Below are 19,741 nucleotides of genomic sequence, written 5' to 3'. Positions count from 1 at the left end.
TTAGAGATATTGCGCAAATGCAAAAAAGCAGTCCTACATATTTGTTTAATATGCGCATTGAATGACATATCCTGATCAAAAATGACTCCAAGATTTCTCACAGTATTACTAGAGGTCAGGGTAATGCCATCCAGAGTAAGGATCTGGTTAGACACGTTTCTAAGATTTGTGGGGCCAAGTACAATAACTTCAGTTTTATCTGAGTTTAAAAGCAAGAAATTAGAGGTCATCCATGTCTTTATGTCTGTAAGACAATCCTGCAGTTTAGCTAATTGGTGTGTGTCCTCTGGCTTCATGGATAGATAAAGCTGGGTATCATCTGCGTAACAATGAAAATTTAAGCAATGCCGTCTAATAATACTGCCTAAGGGAAGCATGTATAAAGTGAATAAAATTGGTCCTAGCACAGAATCTTGTGGAACTCCATAATTAACCTTAGTCTGTGAAGAAGATTCCCCATTTGTTATGTGGGCCTCTGAAGAGGAGGTACTGCTGGCCCACCACCACCAGAGGGCGCCCTGCTTGGAGTGCGGGCTCCAAGCAGGAGAGGGCGCCAGACCCAGAAGAAGTGACAGCTGTCACTCATCGCACCAGCTGTCACTCATCGCACCAGCTGTCACTCATCTACACCACTATATAAGCCGGACTGCAACTCCACCTCCTCGCCGAGAAATCAACTACCAAAGAGGTAATTTTCTCTGCTGACTCGAACGCTGAATAATAATCTGAACTTCTTTTGCAGCCGTTTTCCTGGTGTTTACCTTATCTGTGAAATTGGCGTTTGGTGTGACAGCGACGGCTTCGCCTCACACCCCAAACCAGATAAGTGGTTAAAACAGGAGCTGCACGAGTGTGTGATTGGAGGTGGAGGTGCTCCCTCCTAACTGAGTGCAGACTGTGGATTACTGAGTGTGCGGATTCACACTCATTCATCTTGTCTTTGTTTTCTGCCAGCAGTACCAGGGTCGACAGCCGAAGACAGAGGCCACCTGGGGATTCGGGACTTGGCGGCTCCGGTGTTCTTCAGACCGTTGGTGGTGGAAGCCGTGTGGGACGCGGCTCCTCTCTCGTCGGGGGTCTCCTATCTTCGAGCCTGCCCACACGTCACCTGGTGTTAATTGACTTTACTGATTTTGTGTGTTTAGTTGTGTGTTGTCACAACATTAAATTGTTACTTTTTGGCTTATTCATTGTCCGTTCTTTAGCGCCCCCTGTTGTGGGTCCGTGCTACGACACCTTCCCAACACCATTTACATGAACAAATTGTAATCTATTAGATAAATATGATTCAAACCACCGCAGCGCAGTGCCTTTAATACCTATGGCATGCTCTAATCTCTGTAATAAAATTTTATGGTCAACAGTATCAAAAGCAGCACTGAGGTCTAACAGAACAAGCACAGAGATGAGTCCACTGTCTGAGGCCATAAGAAGATCATTTGTAACCTTCACTAATGCTGTTTCTGTACTATGATGAATTCTAAAACCTGACTGAAACTCTTCAAATAGATCATTCCTCTGCAGATGATCAGTTAGCTGTTTTACAACTACCCTTTCAAGAATTTTTGAGAGAAAAGGAAGGTTGGAGATTGGCCTATAATTAGCTAAGATAGCTGGGTCAAGTGATGGCTTTTTAAGTAATGGTTTAATTACTGCCACCTTAAAAGCCTGTGGTACATAGCCAACTAATAAAGATAGATTGATCATATTTAAGATCGAAGCATTAATTAATGGTAGGGCTTCCTTGAGCAGCCTGGTAGGAATGGGGTCTAATAGACATGTTGATGGTTTGGAGGAAGTAACTAATGAAAATAACTCAGACAGAACGATCTGAGAGAAAGAGTCTAACCAAATACCGGCATCACTGAAAGCAGCCAAAGATAACGATACGTCTTTGGGATGGTTATGAGTAATTTTTTCTCTAATAGTTAAAATTTTATTAGCGAAGAAAGTCATGAAGTCATTACTAGTTAAAGTTAAAGGAATACTCGGCTCAATAGAGCTCTGACTCTTTGTCAGCCTGGCTACAGTGCTGAAAAGAAACCTGGGGTTGTTCTTATTTTCTTCAATTAGTGATGAGTAGTAAGATGTCCTAGCTTTACGGAGGGCTTTTTTATAGAGCAACAGACTCTTTTTCCAGGCTAAGTGAAGGTCTTCTAAATTAGTGAGACGCCATTTCCTCTCCAACTTACGGGTTATCTGCTTTAAGCTGCGAGTTTGTGAGTTATACCACGGAGTCAGGCACTTCTGATTTAAAGCTCTCTTTTTCAGAGGAGCTACAGTATCCAAAGTTGTCTTCAATGAGGATGTAAAACTATTGACGAGATACTCTATCTCACTTACAGAGTTTAGGTTGCTACTCTGCACTGTGTTGGTATATGGCATTAGAGAACATAAAGAAGGAATCATATCCTTAAACCTAATTACAGCGCTTTCTGAAAGACTTCTAGTGTAATGAAACTTATTCCCCACTGCTGGGTAGTCCATCAGAGTAAATGTAAATGTTATTAAGAAATGATCAGACAGAAGGGAGTTTTCAGGGAATACTGTTAAGTCTTCAATTTCCACACCATAAGTCAGAACAAGATCTAAGATATGATTAAAGTGGTGGGTTGACTCATTTACATTTTGAGCAAAGCCAACTGAGTCTAATAATAGATTAAATGCAGTGTTGAGGCTGTCATTCTCAGCATCTGTGTGGATGTTAAAATCGCCCACTATAATTATCTTATCTGAGCTAAGCACTAAGTCAGACAAAAGCTCTGAAAATTCACAGAGAAACTCACAGTAACGACCAGGTGGACGATAGATAATAACAAATAAAACTGATTTTTGGGACTTCCATTTTGGATGGACAAGACTACGAGTCAAGCTTTCAAATGAATTAAAGCTCTGTCTGGGTTTTTGATTAATTAATAAGCTGGAATGGAAGATTGCTGCTAATACTCCGCCCCGGCCCGTGCTACGAGCATTCTGGCAGTTAGTGTGACTCGGGGGTGTTGACTCATTTAAACTAACATATTCATCCTGCTGTAACCAGGTTTCTGTAAGGCAGAATAAATCAATATGTTGATCAATTATTATATAATTTACTAACAGGGACTTAGAAGAGAGAGACCTAATGTTTAATAGACCACATTTAACTGTTTTAGTCTGTGGTGCAGTTGAAGGTGCTATATTATTATTATTTTTTTTAATTTTTATGCTTAAATAGATTTTTACTGGTTATTGGTGGTCTGGGAGCAGGCACCGTCTCTACGGGGATGGGGTAATGAGGGGATGGCAGGGGGAGAGAAGCTGCAGAGAGGTGTGTAAGACTACAACTCTGCTTCCTGGTCCCAACCCTGGATAGTCACGGTTTGGAGGATTTAAGAAAATTGGCCAGATTTCTAGAAATGAGAGCTGCTCCATCCAAAGTGGGATGGATGCCGTCTCTCCTAACAAGACCAGGTTTTCCCCAGAAGCTTTGCCAATTATCTATGAAGCCCACCTCATTTTTTGGACACCACTCAGACAGCCAGCAATTCAAGGAGAACATGCGGCTAAACATGTCACTCCCGGTCCGATTGGGGAGGGGCCCAGAGAAAACTAGAGTCCGACATTGTTTTTGCAAAGTTACACACCGATTCAATGTTAATTTTAGTGACCTCCGATTGGCGTAACCGGGTGTCATTAGTGCCGACGTGAATTACAATCTTACCAAATTTACGCTTAGCCTTAGCCAGCAGTTTCAAATTTCCTTCAATGTCGCCTGCTCTGGCCCCTGGAAGACAACTGACTATGGTTGCTGGTGTCGCTAACTTCACATTTCTCAAAACAGAGTCGCCAATAACCAGAGTTTGATCCTCGGTGGGTGTGTCGCCGAGTGGGGAAAATGGTTAGAAATGTGAACGGGTTGGCGGTGTACATGGGGCTTCTGTTTAGGGCTACGCTTCCTCCTCACAGTCTCCCAGTCGGCCTGCTTTCCCGGCTGCTCGGGATCTGCTGGAAGGGAACTAACGGCGGCTAAGCTACCTTGGTCCGCACCGACTACAGGGGCCTGGCTAGCTGTAGAATTTTCCACTTTGCGGAGCCGAGTCTCCAATTCGCCCAGCCTGGCCTCCAAAGCTATGAATAAGCTACACTTATTACAAGTACCATTACTGCTAAAGGAGGCACACATTGCAGTTGCACTACCACATTGCAGTTTTTTTTTTTAATGAAAACTCAACCTATAATTCTTTTTGAGTTCTACACATGTGGTGATACCTTATTTACACCAGGATGTTAATAAAATCAATGGTGGCTATTCTCAGAATAAAGTACTTATATCCACAGTTTCAAATTGCATAAGTCCAATGGTGTCCACTTTATGGTCTTCTCAAAACATTAAAATTACTGTTCTGGATGCTCAGAATGCATCTGAGCTTATCTAGAAACCGTTGGCTTCAAGGGGGCCTAAAGCGGCCCCCAGACCCACGGCCTATGGGCTTCGGCCCTGCAGGCCTCACACTTTGTCCCCCCAATTTCTAGTTCTAAATTGTGCCCTTGTGCCTAAATACTGATTTGCTGACTTCATGATGATTTTCATCCTCTTAGTGTGACTGAATGTGCAAAACAATTCACCACCTCCACAATGAACAATGCAGCAGACTTGGACACCAACAGCTTGTAGTGGTGTGGCATAGCAAAACAATTGTTCATTTTGTGATAAAAGCATGGAATTTGGCGCACACACATTCTAAATTAATGTTTGTTTTCAGTTATGGAGCCATCCTGGAGCTGACCTCTAATGAGCTACAGGGTTCAATAAAGAATTACACAGGGGTCAAAATTTAAAAATGCTCCAATCATGTTGAAAACTATACCACATTATTTGTCTGATCATAACAACTCCAAGGGGTAAAAATGGCAAAAATGGTGACAAAGATCAGTTTCAGTTTGTACAGGGGTCAAAAGTTAAAGTTGCTCCAATTTTGGTAAAAAGTGATCCAAATTATTGGTTGAAATAAAAGTTTTAATAAATTGAAAAGTTTTGAGTGTTGAATGCTTGGTCTCCAAAGTAAAGGTCAAACAAGGTCAACGTCCATTGGATTCTATGACGTATGACATGTTACCCTGTAACATGAGAACTAAGCATGACAGATGGTGCAAACAATTCCTTTTTAAAATGCTATTAACTAAAGTAGTGAAGGGTCACCGCTCATCTGTTGAAAAGGTGCAGGATTTAGTAGAGACTTCTAAGTAAAAAGAAAAAAAATCTGCACACTTCAGGTCTGTGCAAAGTGTACAGATTTTTTTCCTTTTTACTTAAAATGCTATTAACTGGCAGGAGTCTGCAGGCAATCTGGCTGGAGGATTAATGGAATGTGTGTTTGTTTCTCCATGTAGAAATGGAATTGCAACAAGAGCATCCAATGTAAAACCTGTGCCAAATGCCAATGCGACTCTGTGTCACATCCACTGTGGTGACCCTGAACAACCAGCGACTGAAAGCAAGTTTGTGTTATTTCAGTATCTGTCTGCAAATGGTAGCTTTATGTCCAAATCGCTGGATATATCGGGACTAACATTAAAACTTACATATCCAATAAAAACCTTCACAGCGAGGACATCTTATCATGCACGACTTTGTCCCTCTCCTTTTAAGCCTTCATATCATTTTTAATGTTGTCCTTGATCTAGTCTGAGGTTGTTTCAAAACCATGCTCTGCATTCCCTTTCCAAATAATTGCACAAACCTGAGTGTATAGTTGTGATGTTAAACATACAAACATCCACATTACTCATTTATCATCAAAAATTATGCATTACACACACACATTCTAAGAAGGAACAGAGTGGCAGAAGCTGCTACCATCCATAACATCTGAATTACAAGATAACTGCTATAAACCTACACCTGCTTGATCCTGAACAAATACTGAGGACTGTAGTCATCATTAGGTTTCATATGTGACAGTTTATTAATTTTGCACTGTGGCAGAATTTTGTTCTATGCGTACAATGGCAGTCCAAGTCTCGTGTTGGGGGAGGTGATGGTCTAGTGGTTAAGTGATTTATTGGTTCAAATCCCAGCCTGAGCGGAAAATCACTAAGGGCCCTTGGGCATAAATCCCCTAGTTGCTGCCGGTGTGTAGCGAGTACCTTGTATGGCAGCACCCTGATATCGCGGTGAATATGAGGCATTATTGTAAAACACTTTGAGCATCTGATGCAGATGTAAAAGAGCTATATAAATGCAGTCCATTTACCATTTGTGTTGTTCATGGCTCTTTTCCAGCCCTGACTTTTGGTCATTATTAATTTGTGATTTCAGTTTCTAAATGGTCTTTTCCTGTATGTTTGAGCTGATGTTGGGGTTCAGCTACTGCTGTCTTTCCTCCTCCTCCTCCCTTCTAATCTGATATAAATCTGATGGAGAAACCGTTGCATTGCATCCTGTAAATATTTCTCTTATTAATCATCACAATTCTGAATAAGACAAGATGGACTCTGGAGTCATTCTTCAGAGTATAAAAATGGTTACTCAACAAAATGAGAAGCCAAAGTGTCTCGGCAAATGATTGTCCACCTTCTCCATGAAAGCTAAAAGACCATGAATTAAGAACCACAATTTCCAAGTATACATTCAGTAATCTTGTCAGATTCTGCCCCCCCCGACACACACATACCAATGTGTCATAAACATTTATTGTGATAGTTTATTTATTCCTGGTCTCTGGATTATTTCACAGCCATCACCAGCTATTACCAAAGACAAGACGTTATACAAAGTTTGGGCAAAGTTAACTTCAGAATTTGGTGGAAGTTTGCAAACAGCTTTTCCACACGACCTGGATGCTGACCCTGTGAACCGGAGGTATAACGCCATGATCCTTGAGCTTGCTGGATTCAAGCCACATTTGCATTCAGATCTCAGCGGATCACTCAAATCCAGATAGAAAAGAATTAATCTTAAATCGGAACAGCATCGAATAACAAGACAAAACTGATGTCTTAAACTGGACTCGGCCTGATTTTGATCTGAACTGGATTGCCAATCCCAGTCTGAATGGTGTCTAAACTGGCCAGATGCTGACACATTAAAGTGACAGGACAAACACAATGAGGAAACATCACTTCAGTTGAACAACCGTAGCTTTGCCTGCTGTTAGTAAAAAACATTTATGGTTTTTAAAATAGGATTTTGTGCTGTATCTCTTACCACAGACATTGCAGCTATACAGCTTTTCTCCTGTGTGGACTCGCGTGTGTTGTGTCAGACTTTGGTTATGGGTAAAAGCTTTATTACAAAATGGACAAACGTAAGGTTTCTCTCCCGTGTGGGTTCTCATGTGCACCCTAAGACATGCTCTCTGCCTAAAATACCTGTTACACACTGAACACCTGAATGGTTTCTCTCCTGTGTGCGTTCTCATGTGTATGCCAACGTCTCCTCTCTGCCTAAAATGTTTCTTACATACTGGACAGCTGAATGGTTTCTCTCCTCTATGCCATCTCATGTGGTACGTTAATGTCGTCTCCTGAGTAAATGCTTTGCCACAATCTGAGCACACAAATGGTTTCTCTCCTGTATGAATCCTGATATGTCTCGTCAGACTGATCTTGTATTTAAAGGTCTTATCACACTCAGTGCAGCTAAAGGATTTTTGGTTACAATCACGCAACATTTGGGTATTTCGTATGTTCTCATGTCTAGGTGTTTTACCACACTGGAAGGATTTGAGTGTTTTCTCAGGAGGATTAAGCCTTTTAACACATACAGGGGCTTCATTATTTTTTACAGATTCTAAACCTGACTGATGTTCCCAGGGCTCAGACCAATCATCTTCCTGTTCAATCTCAGCTTCAGAAGAGTGTGAAGTCTCATCATCACTATCTGGATCTGGGTTTGTGTCTGGTTCTGGACCTTCACAATCCTTAATGTCAGCTTCTGTTTTCATGTATTCCATTGAGCTGCTGGCTTGAGGTTCTGCCTCTCTGCTATCCTCAGTTTGATGAGTCTCTAAGGATGGATGTTTCTGTTCCTCAGTTTCACTCTTCACAGGAACACAAGTGATGGTGATGTCTGCCTCTTCTTGTTCCTTCTTATCCCATGGGGGCTCTGGGCCCAGACTGGGCCTACAGTCCTGCTGTCCAGGGTGAACCTGTTCAGTACACACCAATCCCTGCTGCAGAGCTGCAGGAGTAAATTTAAGAGAAGAAGAAAAAGTATCTGAAAACAGTTGGTGTATTTGTTGAGTTCTTTCATATGACTGCAGAAGAGACGTATTGAAAAAACTACACTTGTTCTACCATAACCATCTCTATTAAACTGTAAATCTGTTTGTTTTCGCACCCAAAATCTGAGGTTTTAGAAAACAGCATCTACATTATTTAATTCTAAAGACACCAATGTCTCCATGTGGACGGTAACATTTTTGGAAAATGTTGCATTAATGTTGCCTCTCATGTGGCAACAGTGGAATGATGAGTTACTCTCAAAAACTAAAGCCTGGCCAATATTATCGGCCGATATAAGCCCTTTTCAAAGTACTCACTATTGGCCGAAATTTTGCCGATAGAACGCCGATAATTTCTCATAAACAGAACAGTTACTGAAATTATGTTTGTGTCGGCAATGTAAAATGTCCTTGTACCGTTTGTCCATGTGTATCTTTTCCTTAGAGATTAATGCAACTTTGCACAGATTTTTTTTTTTGTACTAGACAGTTGTTTGTTACTGTTCTTGAAAATTGCACAAACATACTACAGGGTCTTGTGAAAGATTCTTATTTTACTGTTACAAATATGATAGCTTCCTCACATGTTATATCAGGGTCCATGTTTTCTTGTTAAAATGTTCTACCAGCACTAAAACCAACCTCTGCTTGCACGAAGGTTGTTTGAAAGTTTTTTTGTTCTTGAAAGTTGCAGAATAGAAAAATAAAGGAGTGTTGTGAAAATAATGTTTCCTTAGTGTTTGTGTTTATTTCCTCTCACAATTACTTGTCTGCAACTGAAAAGGTTTTCTACCTGTAATATAACCTATATGTTGTGTGGGCCGCCAGAAGAGGATGTACTGCTGGCCCACCACCAAAGGGCACCCTGCCTGAAGTGCGGGCTTCAGGCACGAGAGGGCGCTGCCGCCACGGACACAGCCGGGAGTGACAGCTGTCACTCATTAATTCCTGACAGCTGTCACACATTCTTCATCATCGCACTCCATAAAGACCAGACATCTCCACCTCATCGCCGAGATATCATACTTCATTGGAGGTAATATCCTCAGCCGTTTGTGTCTTTTGCAATATATCTGTATATTGTGAGTGTTTGCAGGAGTACCGGTTCCTTTTTCTGTGGAGGCTGAGTGAGTGCAGGACGGCACTCTTTTCCCCTGAGGAGTCACTGCGGTACTCTGCAACATATTGAGTGAGAGGTGGAGGTGGCATTCCCACCGCTGTTGTTACTGGGTGTACACACACCCACACTTGACTGTCTTTGTTCTTCGCCAGCAGTACCAGATCCAACAGTCGGGGACGGTGATCACCTGGGAATTCGGGACTTGGCGGCTCCAGTATTCACCAGGTTCTGTGGGGGCGGAAATCACGTGGTTCCGGCTCTTCTCAGGACAGACGTCTTCTATCCTCGAGCCTGCCCACACGTCACCTTTGTAATTTGACTGTAATTATATTCTGAGATTGTCTGTATGTTCGTTGTGCACGTTTCACAACATTAAATTGTTACCTTTTGGCTCATCTATTGACCGTTCATTTGCGCCCCCTGTTGTGGGTCCGTGTCACTACACTTTCACAACACTATATCTAGGTTGCAGCAACAAGAGGTACAAGATCAGATGTATTTCACAACTCTTTTTAAGGATATGTATTTGCTAATTTCACAAAGGTTTAATTCTTGATTGCATTTTTTGAACTTGAAAATTCTTCTCTGTTATAAAGTTAATCAATATGAGGACAAAGCTTCAGCTTTTATCTTATACCTTTTTTGCTAAGGGCCCAAAAAAGAACATTTTATTAATTTAAAAAAATAAAAAATAAAATCAGCTGATTTATCAGCTATCAGCAAATCAGCCGATTAATCGATTATCGATATTTGGATGAAAAAAATATCCAAATATCGTTATCAGCATCGGCCTCAAAAAATCCATATCGGTCGGGCTCTATCAAAAATAAATAACCTACTCTGCAATGACAAAAAACAGCATGAAAATGTGAACTCATATGCTTTCACTTGTATAAAATATTCAGATATGTAAACTTAATTTGAAGTCACGGGGAGAAAAACACAAAAACAAATGAGAAGTTGTAGAAAAGAAAATCTGAACTCGTAAGCTGTCATTTTAACTGTGAGAAAATATTCACAAACCCATGACACAGGGGTCAAACCCATTTGAACATCTTTTGGGCTTGAAACCATCAGCTGTATCTGACAACACTGCCTCTGCCGTCAGCACAATGCTGAAATTACTGTAACTTCAGCTTAAATCCATTGACAGTGCTGAGTAGGGCTGCAGCTATCGATTATTTTAGTAATCAAGCATTCGGATAAAAAGTACTTTGCGTTTTTAAACAATATCAAAAGTCCAGGGCTCTCTCTAAGTAATGGCCCAGATTGTCAATATAACACAGATTGTCAAATTTAGTGTATCCCTTTCTGTTTTTCTGGGTAACTATTTATTTTTTCAAGTCTTTACAAGTTTTGGATCCTTCCCTGTGTCAGGAGCTCAGCTCAGCACTCCCCTGACACCGAACTGTAAACACAGGCAGACTGCACGTGGTGAATGTGAGCACAGCTTGTGAAAAACAGGGCTCTGGAGCGCAGCTTTTCCACAAAAGCCACACTGATAAATCCACTCTGCACCCTGTCGGTGAAAACTTGACTTAAAGTGCACATAGAAGACCGAGTCTATTTGCTCGGTGGCCGGGGACGCGAAGGTCGGGTCAAAGCCTTTTGCTGAAATGGCGATGGGCTGTAGCTTTATGTTTTGTTTTTCACCAACTTGTAAAATTTAACCATTTTTAAGCTTTTTTTTTTTTTTTTAAGGTTGGTGGACTGGGTCCCCGCGTAAATTTTTTTTTTTATCCCTCTTTCTCTGCAAATCAGCAGATGCATTTTAGCTGGAGATTGAACATGCAAGCCTCACAGTTTTTTTTTCATTATTTTACTTAAGTTACAGTGTTTGTGAAGCAGAGGTGAGGAGCCACTTGGTTGCCCCCCCTCCAATAATTTCAAATTAAGTTTACATATGTGTGAATATTTTAATACAAGTCAAAGTGTTAACACACAAGTTCAGATTTTTGTTGTACAAGTTCTCACATCAAGTGAACACATTCTCCCATTTTGACACACATTTATCTTCATAATAGTCCCCTCAGAAAGTTTTGGAACAATAAGGCCACACTCTACACCGGAAGAGCAAAACCTGCTCCTGCTCCCTTAAAATGGCCCGGCAGTCCCAAATCTGACCGCCATTTCCGGATAGATGCTCCACATTTCCATTATTGGAATGAGACTCTAATAGTCCACAGGCCAAATAGGTTTTCAGTTAAAACTTAAGGGGACTAAACAACAACTGTCCAGCCTCAGTGTACACAAAAATGTAGGGTGGCCAACCTAGAGTGGCAGCTGTAGCCAGTCAGGGGTCAATAAAAATGATCTAATCATCTGGAAAGTAGACCACATTATATGTCTGATCATTCCCAAAGGGCGTAATTTGCAGGGGTGCACATAACTGGTACTCATGGTGCTCATATGTGCTAAACATCACTGATGCACAGCAGAGGGAAACAATTTTCCTACAATCTGTCATTGCTTTCTCTTATGAAGTGCTTACCTTGTGTTTTCTGTTGCGCATCATTTATTTTTAGCATGCACAAGCACCATGAGTACCAGTTATGTGCATGCCTGGTAATTTGGAATATCTATGACTGCATGTTATGGCGTTATGGAGTAAAAACAGCACAATTGGTGACAAAGGTCAATTTCAGCTTGTAGCTTGTTGGCTGGTTTTCACAGATCTGGCAACTTGCTTCTGACGGATTGTTTGTTGCTGTGACGCCACTCTGAACTTCACATGGTTGTATACGCTTCTTTTATTTCTGTTTAGCACTTTTCTGGTTATTAATTGTATCGACTCTGAACGTTATTTAACAACAGTCCTGTTGTGAATCGCTAGCAGTTAGCATTCGCTAGCGGTTAGCATTCGCTAGCTAGGTTAGCTAGCTCCTCTCTCCGTTGTTACTTTTTATAGCTGTTTCTTTTCTACCCGTTTAATACTTCTGTTCGTTTTTCAGTTGAACTGCTGTGAATTTTAAGTAATTTTTACTCCTGTGTAAAATCTTAGGAGCGGCTAGCATTTTTGCTAGCGGTTAGCTTGCGTTAGCTATTTCTGACCCTTATTTTTTCATTTCATTTTTTACACTCCTGTTAGTTAATTACCTGTTTAGTGTATTTTATAGCTGCTGCTTTTTTATCTGTTTAATACTTCTGTTAGTTTTTCAGTGTAACTGCTGTGAATTTTAATTCATTTATCTGCGTCTGTGTGAGCCTTAGGAGTGGTTAGCTTATCCATTATTGGTTAGTTCGTGTTTGCTTGGCTACATTTTTGAATTTGTTAGTGCACAAAGTACACTACATATTAACCTTTACACCTTCCGTAAATCCTGTGTGATGTTGGAAGACAGGGTGGCTCTCTTAGAGAGCCGTGTCCATCAGTTAGAGCAGCTTCTTAGCTCAGTGGAGTTAGATGTTACGGGCACTCCAGATGAGGTTACTGGTGGGCCGGCTGTGGAGGATGGCTTTCGGACTGTGGCTAGGCAGAGGAAGCCCTGTAGGGCTTGGTGCCCGGTTGTGGCACCCCGATTACACTCGCCAGTGCAAACTGTGAATCGGTTCTCCACCTTGGATTTGCCAGATGTGAATTCTCTGAGCCCACGAGTGACTTCCACTCCTGTCTCCAGGCCGAAACACCGGACTTTAGTGATAGGGGATTCTATCACCCGCAAAGTCAGGTTACAGATGCCAGCTGACGTTAAATGTATTCCTGGGGCCAGAGCTCCCGACATTGCACCTCATCTTAGGGTGCTGACGCTGCAGAAGGGAAGACAGACGAAGGAACATGACATGAGATATAGTCACATAGTTATTCACGTTGGCACCAATGATATCTGGATGAAGCACTCAGAGGTCACAAAAATGGACATAGAGAGGACTTTTGACCTTGCCAAAAAGATGTGTCGGCATCGATTAATAGTCTCTGGTCCCCTCCCCTCCCGGGGTACTGATGAGGCGTTTAGCAGGCTGACATCATTAAATAGGTGGCTGGCGCAGTTTTGTAGACAGCAAGGCTTTAGCTTTATTGATTACTGGCCTTCGTTTTGTGGCCACCATGGCTTGCTGATGCCGGATGGCCTCCACCCTACTGGGGAAGGCGCCGCCATCTTGTCTGCGAACATAGATAGAGCTCTACAGGGAGGGTAACATTAGGAATCTACAGCAGGCCACGGAGCAAGTGATTAGAGACCCTGCAAGGCTTATGACAAATGTGGGTGTGGAATCCATTAGCTTAGCGGGAAATTTAGTGCAGAAAATCCACTATGGTGATAGTGCAGTTTATTTGCCAGGGAGGGAATTTCAACAAGTTGAGACTGTGGCCTGCTTCCGTAGTTGTGTCCATAAAAATCATAGAGGGATATGCTTTCCAAACTTAATACCATTACTATATTGGATGATGTTGAAATTGAGGATGGCCCAGTGGTTGTTCCAGCAATAGCAAAGATATCGTGTCTACTACCTACAACGCGCATGGAATGTCTTAAACCCAAACCTACTTCTAGACATCTTATATATGCTACTCTGGAACCACCCCTAAACCCAAACAGTTCAACTGTCAACCCCACTGAGGTCCTTAGACTGGGTCTCATTAACATAAGATCACTGTCCTCAAAATCATTGTTGATCAATGATCTAATTATTGATCATCACTTAGATATGATTGGGCTATGTGAAACCTGGCTTAAACCTACAGCTGTCCTCCCCTTAAATGAGGCCTGCCCACCAGCATATACATTTAGTCACGTCCCTCGTGATGCGAAGCAAGGCGGGGGTGTTGCTCTTATTTATAAATCTAGGTTTAGTTTATTAGCTGTTGGGGGTTACAAATATCACTCATTTGAGCATCTGATTCTCCGCTCTGCTTAGGATATTACACATTGCCAAGGTCAGAAGAATAAAAATCAGTCATATTACTTTGTCACTGTATATAGGCCTCCTGGACCATATTCTGAATTCTTAGATGAATTTGGTGCGTTCATCTCTAACTTGTCAACTAGTGTAGATAACATTCTGATCATTGGTGACTTTAACATTCATATAAATAAGCCTTCTGATCCCCTCTGCAAATTATTTATGGAAATTGTGGATGCATAAGGATTTCGGCAATGCATTCAGGATTCGACGCACATTAGTGGAAATACCCTGGATCTGGTTCTCACACGTGGTATTGCTGTCACGAATATTGACATCATGCCTCTTACATCAGTGGTGTCTGATCACTCACTTATTAAATTTACAGTTTCGCTGCTGTGCTTAGTGGAACAACAACCTTATATATCTTTACGGCGATGCATCAACTCCTCAACTAAGACTGAACTCGAAGCTAGACTGCTTGATGTCTTAGCTTCACATATGACAAATACCCAGTCAGTAGACAGACTTGTGGATAGTTTAAACTCAGTGCTCAAAACTACACTCGACATGATTGCACCACCTGTGTTAAAACCGCGCTCCCCAAAATCACAGTCACCTTGGTTCAATGATTATCTGCGTGACCTCAAGCATAAAGCAAGATGTCTAGAATGGAAATGGCGTTGTTCAAAATTAGAAGTATTTCACCTTGCGTGGCATGATGCTATCTTAGACTATAAGTATGCATTATTGGCTACAAAGCGGACTTACTACTCTGATTTGATCAACAAAAACAAGCATAACTCAAAGTTCTTGTTCGACACGGTGGCAACACTTTTGCATGGACAACCACCTGTAGTTCGCTCTCCTTTTACAGCACAAGATTTCCTGGATTACTTTGGGAAGAAAATAGAAGACATCAGGTTAAACATATCCCGGCATGCCTTAATCCAGCCACTACACCGTGCTATTGATGTGGGCTCCACTACTGAGGTATTACCTAGATCAGGGGTGGCCAAGTTCGGTCCTCGAGAGCCACATTCCTGACACTCTTAGCTGTCTCCCTGCTCCAACACACCTGAATCCAATGAAAGACTCGTTAGCAGACTTTTAATGAGCCTTTCATTGGATTCTGGTGTGTTGGAGCAGGGAGACAACTAAGAGTGTCAGGAATGTGACTCTCGAGGACCAAACGTGACCACCCCTGACCTAGATTTACAGAATTTGACAGTATCTCACTAGGCATGCTGACAAAACTTGTAATGTCAACAAAAAGCACAACCTGTTTATTTGATCCTATACCAACAAAACTGTTTAAGGACCTGTGGCCCACTCTTGGGCCGACTGTGCTGGAATTTATTAATGTTTCTTTAACTTCTGGATCTGTTCCTAAATGTTTCAAATCTGCAGTGATTAAACCATTACTTAAGAAACCTAATCTTGACCCTAGTGTATTGACAAACTACCAGCCGATATCAAATCTATCATTTTTCTCTAAAATTCTGGAAAAAGTGGTGTCACGGCAGCTCGTAGACTATCTTACTGAGAATAATCTCTGAGCCACTGCAGTCTGCTTTTAGAAAATATCATTCCACAGAGACGGCTCTCACTAAAGTGGTGAATGATCTTCTGCTTACAATGGATTCGGACACCACCATGGTTCTGCTGCTGTTAGATCTCAGTGCTGCATTTGATACAGTGGATCATAATATTCTACTTGATAGGCTGGAAAATCATTTTTGGATTACTGGGAGTGCCCTTGCATGGCTGACGTCATACTTGACCAGTCGTTCTCACTGTGTTTTGTACAGTAACACTACCTCTAACCTTAGTGACATGAAATTTGGGGTTCCACAGGGGTCTGTCTTAGGCCCCCTGGTTTTCTCCCTTTATATAGCACCCCTTGGGCACATATTGCGGCGTTTTGGGATTACCTTTCACTGTTATGCAGATGATACTCAGTTATACATGCCAATAACTGCTGTTAATCTCACTCACATAAAATCCGTAGAAGATTGCCTTGCAGCAGTGAGAAGTTGGATGTCTAGAAACTTCCTACTTTTAAATTCTGATAAGACTGAAATGATGGTTCTTGGTCCAGTGAGACATCGGCATCAATTTGACCAGTTAACGCTTAGCCTCGGCTCGTGTGTCATACATCACACTAACAAAGTGAGGAACCTTGGAGTAATTTTTGATCCTTCATTGTCCTTTGGCCTCCACATTAGAAATATTACTAGGACTGCTTTCTTCCACCTGCGAAATATAGCGAAGATTCGACCCATCCTATCTATGGCTGATGCTGAGACCCTGATCCATGCATTTATCTCTTCTAGATTGGACTACTGCACTGTTCTATTTTCTGGTTTACCACAGTCCAGCATTAGGGGTCTCCAATTGGTTCAAAATGCTGCAGCCAGACTTTTGACACGAAGCAGAAAGTTCGACCACATTACACCCATTTTGGCATCCCTTCACTGGCTTCCTGTCCCAGTGAGATCAGATTTTAAGGTTCTGCTACTAACCTATAAAATTATTCATGGACTGGCACCCTCCTACCTCGCTGACCTAATTAAACCTTACGTACCAGCCCGGGCTTTACGTTCTCAGGGTGCAGGACTACTTTGTGTCCCTAAGGTGAATAAGAAGTCTGCGGGTCACAGAGTTTTCTCTTATCGTGCCCCTGTTCTGTGAAATGATCTCCCTGCGTCAATAAAACAGTCAGATTCTGTGGAGACTTTCAAGTCCAGACTTAAGACGCACTTATTTTCCCTTTCTTATGGCTAGCATACTGGTACAGTTTTGTTTTACGCTTTTTACTCTTTTAATTCATGTTATTAGTAATTGGAGCGGGCCGCGGCCTGAACTTTACCTAAATTCTGGGTCTTTTAGTGAAGTTTAGGGCTAGTGGCTGGCGATCACATTAGTATTTCTTCTGTTTTTCTTGTTGTTTAATGCTGGCAAATTATACAGTATTTGTCTTTCTGATGTCTGATTGTTTTTTCTCTCTGTTTAAGGTGCAGCTCCATCCAGAGATGGGAATTGTGTTCGTGTTGGCGATGCTCCTGTCCTGTGCGCCAATAGCATTTCTTGTATATTCGTCCGTGAATTGTTCTGTAATTTATGTTTTGTAGCATGGCCCAAGCAGAGGGTCACCCCTTTGAGTCTGGTCTGCTTGAGGTTTCTTCCTCAGAGGGAGTTTTTCCTTTCCACTGTTGCTGTGGGGGTTGATAAGGTTAGACCTTACCTGTGTGAAGCGCCATGAGGCAACTCTGTTGTGATTTGGCGCTATATAAATGAAAATAAATTGAAACTGAATTGAAAAATTAGAGAGGTTGTTCAGAGTTCAGGAGCAAACAGTGATGTTTGAGTTTTGTTGTTATTTAAATGATTAAATATTTTGGATTTGGTATAATAATGTCACAGCCTAATACAAACTGTCTGATCCTGAGAAGATATAATATACTGGGATAAAAGGACAATGAAAATGTTCTGAAAATGTCCGACTTCATACTGATAGATTGAAAGTTTCTAACTTTTAGGGGCAGCCAGCTACATTTTGACCTGCGTAACATGGCGGCCAACAGCGTGCCCTCTCCACTTTCATGTTTGTTTGTTTGTTTTTGAAAAACACTTTTAAAAATGAAGAATTTCAACGAGACAAACCTGCTGCATTCAAGCAAACATCAAGGTTGAAGACATCGCCCAGTAGAGGGCGCTGCGGGCCGCTCCCTGCTTTAGACCGCCAGAGTTCCTCATGGTACTCTGCTATGGTTCTTTCAAACAGCTCGAATATCTCCTCAGCAGCTGCAGCTAACCGCTGCTCCACCAGCGCCCTCAGCACATGGACTTTAGACATTTTCACACCACACACCAGCCTTTTCTCCGCACAGTTTCCGTCACAAACGCCCCACGTTTTCACGCGAACTAGCTAGTAGCGGTATGCTGCTGAGCTCCGTTCTCGCTGTAGTCGTTTTTTTTTTTTTTTTTTTACTGCTCTGGATAGAGCGACACCGCAGAGTAGCCATCTTACCACTCCCTTTGCGTACATAGACTTTTTTTGTTGTTTTTTTCTTCTCAAAACTTTATTTCAACAAATGCAATAACAAACAGTAAACGAACAAAAAATAAGGCCACTATAACATTCTCAGTATTATCATGAGAAATAGAGGTTAAAAAAAAATGCATTTTTACATTTACTATTGGCCGAATCTAAATCCCCCTTAGTAAGCCTTACTCTGATTGGATCGTTCTCGAGAGCGGCATTCTGACTGGCTGTAACTGAAGCCGGGCGCTTTTTTTTTATTTATTTATTAAACGTACAAACCATCTTGGCATTTAACAATTTGAAACATTCTAGTGCGGTCTTTAAGGCACTGGTAACTTAAGAAAAGAAGAAAAGAACGTAATCCAGCGTCGCCGCCATATTGGATGGGTCTGTTGAGAATAAGCTTGCACCAGATCGCGTGGGATTGCCTTTCATAGACAAGGTTGAACAATAATTTTGGTTATTTTACAATTTGTAATATTATGCAACTGGGTCTCACAAGTCTTGAAGACAGACGAACCAGAGGTGATTTGATTGAAATATATACAATTTTGCATGGCTTTGAGAATGTTGGCCCCACTGTATTTTTCAAAATGAGAAGGCCTTAGAGGCCATGAATTGTGTTTGGAAGTTAACAGATCTAGATTGAATGTGAGGAAAAATGTGTTTAGTAACCGAGCAGTAAAGATTTGGAACAGTTTGCCACCTGAAGTGGTCTTATCCTCGAGTATAGATATTTTACTATTTGTACTATAGTATAATGAATGCCACCAGATTTTAAAATTGTTAATAGCTGTTTTTATTGTTATGTTATGATGTGTTATGATGTGTCTTTATATACAATCATGTATACAAATATTTTACACAATAAAATACATTATGAATTATTACAGCAGGAAGTGGTATTCTCTCTCCTTAGCTGTGTTTCCATCCAACTAGTATCGCAACTCAAGCGAATTTTCATTAATGCGGTGAAAGGAAGAGTGCATTTGTGCGCATTTCCATCCACTTATGTGCTTTTGTTTCACAATTCTTTGGAGTTGAGTGGTGTCTATATTTCACAAAGTAAGGCTGCACCACATCGTAAAATTAACTCCACTGGTGATACAGAGTGCCAGCACATGCAAGAAGCTCTGCAACACAATTCTTTTTCAAGGCTTTTAGCTCTCCAGCCCCACTCAAAAGCCTAACAAGGTAGTTTAAGACCCTGGAATGACCTGGATCTTTCTTTTCCTGGCCTTGAAAAAATGTTCATCTTTGTAACAAATATTAAAGCAAAAATCTGCACAGCCTAAGTGCTTGATCCCATGAAAATAAAAAAAAGTTTTTTTTTTTAATTTTATTAGGGGTGTCTAATAAAACTTTTTTTTTTTTTTTTTTTTTTTGCATTGGGAGCGCTTAGGCTGTGCGGATTTTTGCTTTAATATTTCTCACCTTGATCTAACACACCGTTTTACACATCTTGGATGTGCGTGTCTTTTTGATTCATCTTTTTAACAAAAACATGTGAGCGAAGCAGAGGAAATT

General features: G+C 41.3%; 1 protein-coding gene across 1 annotated transcript; it reads right to left on the bottom strand.

The window, feature by feature from the left end:
* Window positions 1-6,283: 6,283 nt before the first annotated feature.
* Window positions 6,284-18,109, bottom strand: LOC117519974 (zinc finger protein 570-like). Its single transcript, XM_034181268.1, has 2 exons — window positions 17,833-18,109; window positions 6,284-8,161 (listed from the first exon to the last, which is right to left on the bottom strand). Exons 1-2 carry the CDS (start codon window positions 18,023-18,025, stop codon window positions 7,098-7,100), a joined length of 1,257 nt encoding a protein of 418 aa, XP_034037159.1. The 5' UTR covers window positions 18,026-18,109; the 3' UTR covers window positions 6,284-7,097.
* Between the last annotated feature and the right edge of the window lie 1,632 nt (window positions 18,110-19,741).

The sequence above is a fragment of the Thalassophryne amazonica genome, chromosome 11 (genome assembly GCF_902500255.1).
Source record: "Thalassophryne amazonica chromosome 11, fThaAma1.1, whole genome shotgun sequence".
Classification (NCBI taxonomy): domain Eukaryota; kingdom Metazoa; phylum Chordata; class Actinopteri; order Batrachoidiformes; family Batrachoididae; genus Thalassophryne; species Thalassophryne amazonica.
This window is presented reverse-complemented; position numbering and strand designations above follow the sequence as displayed.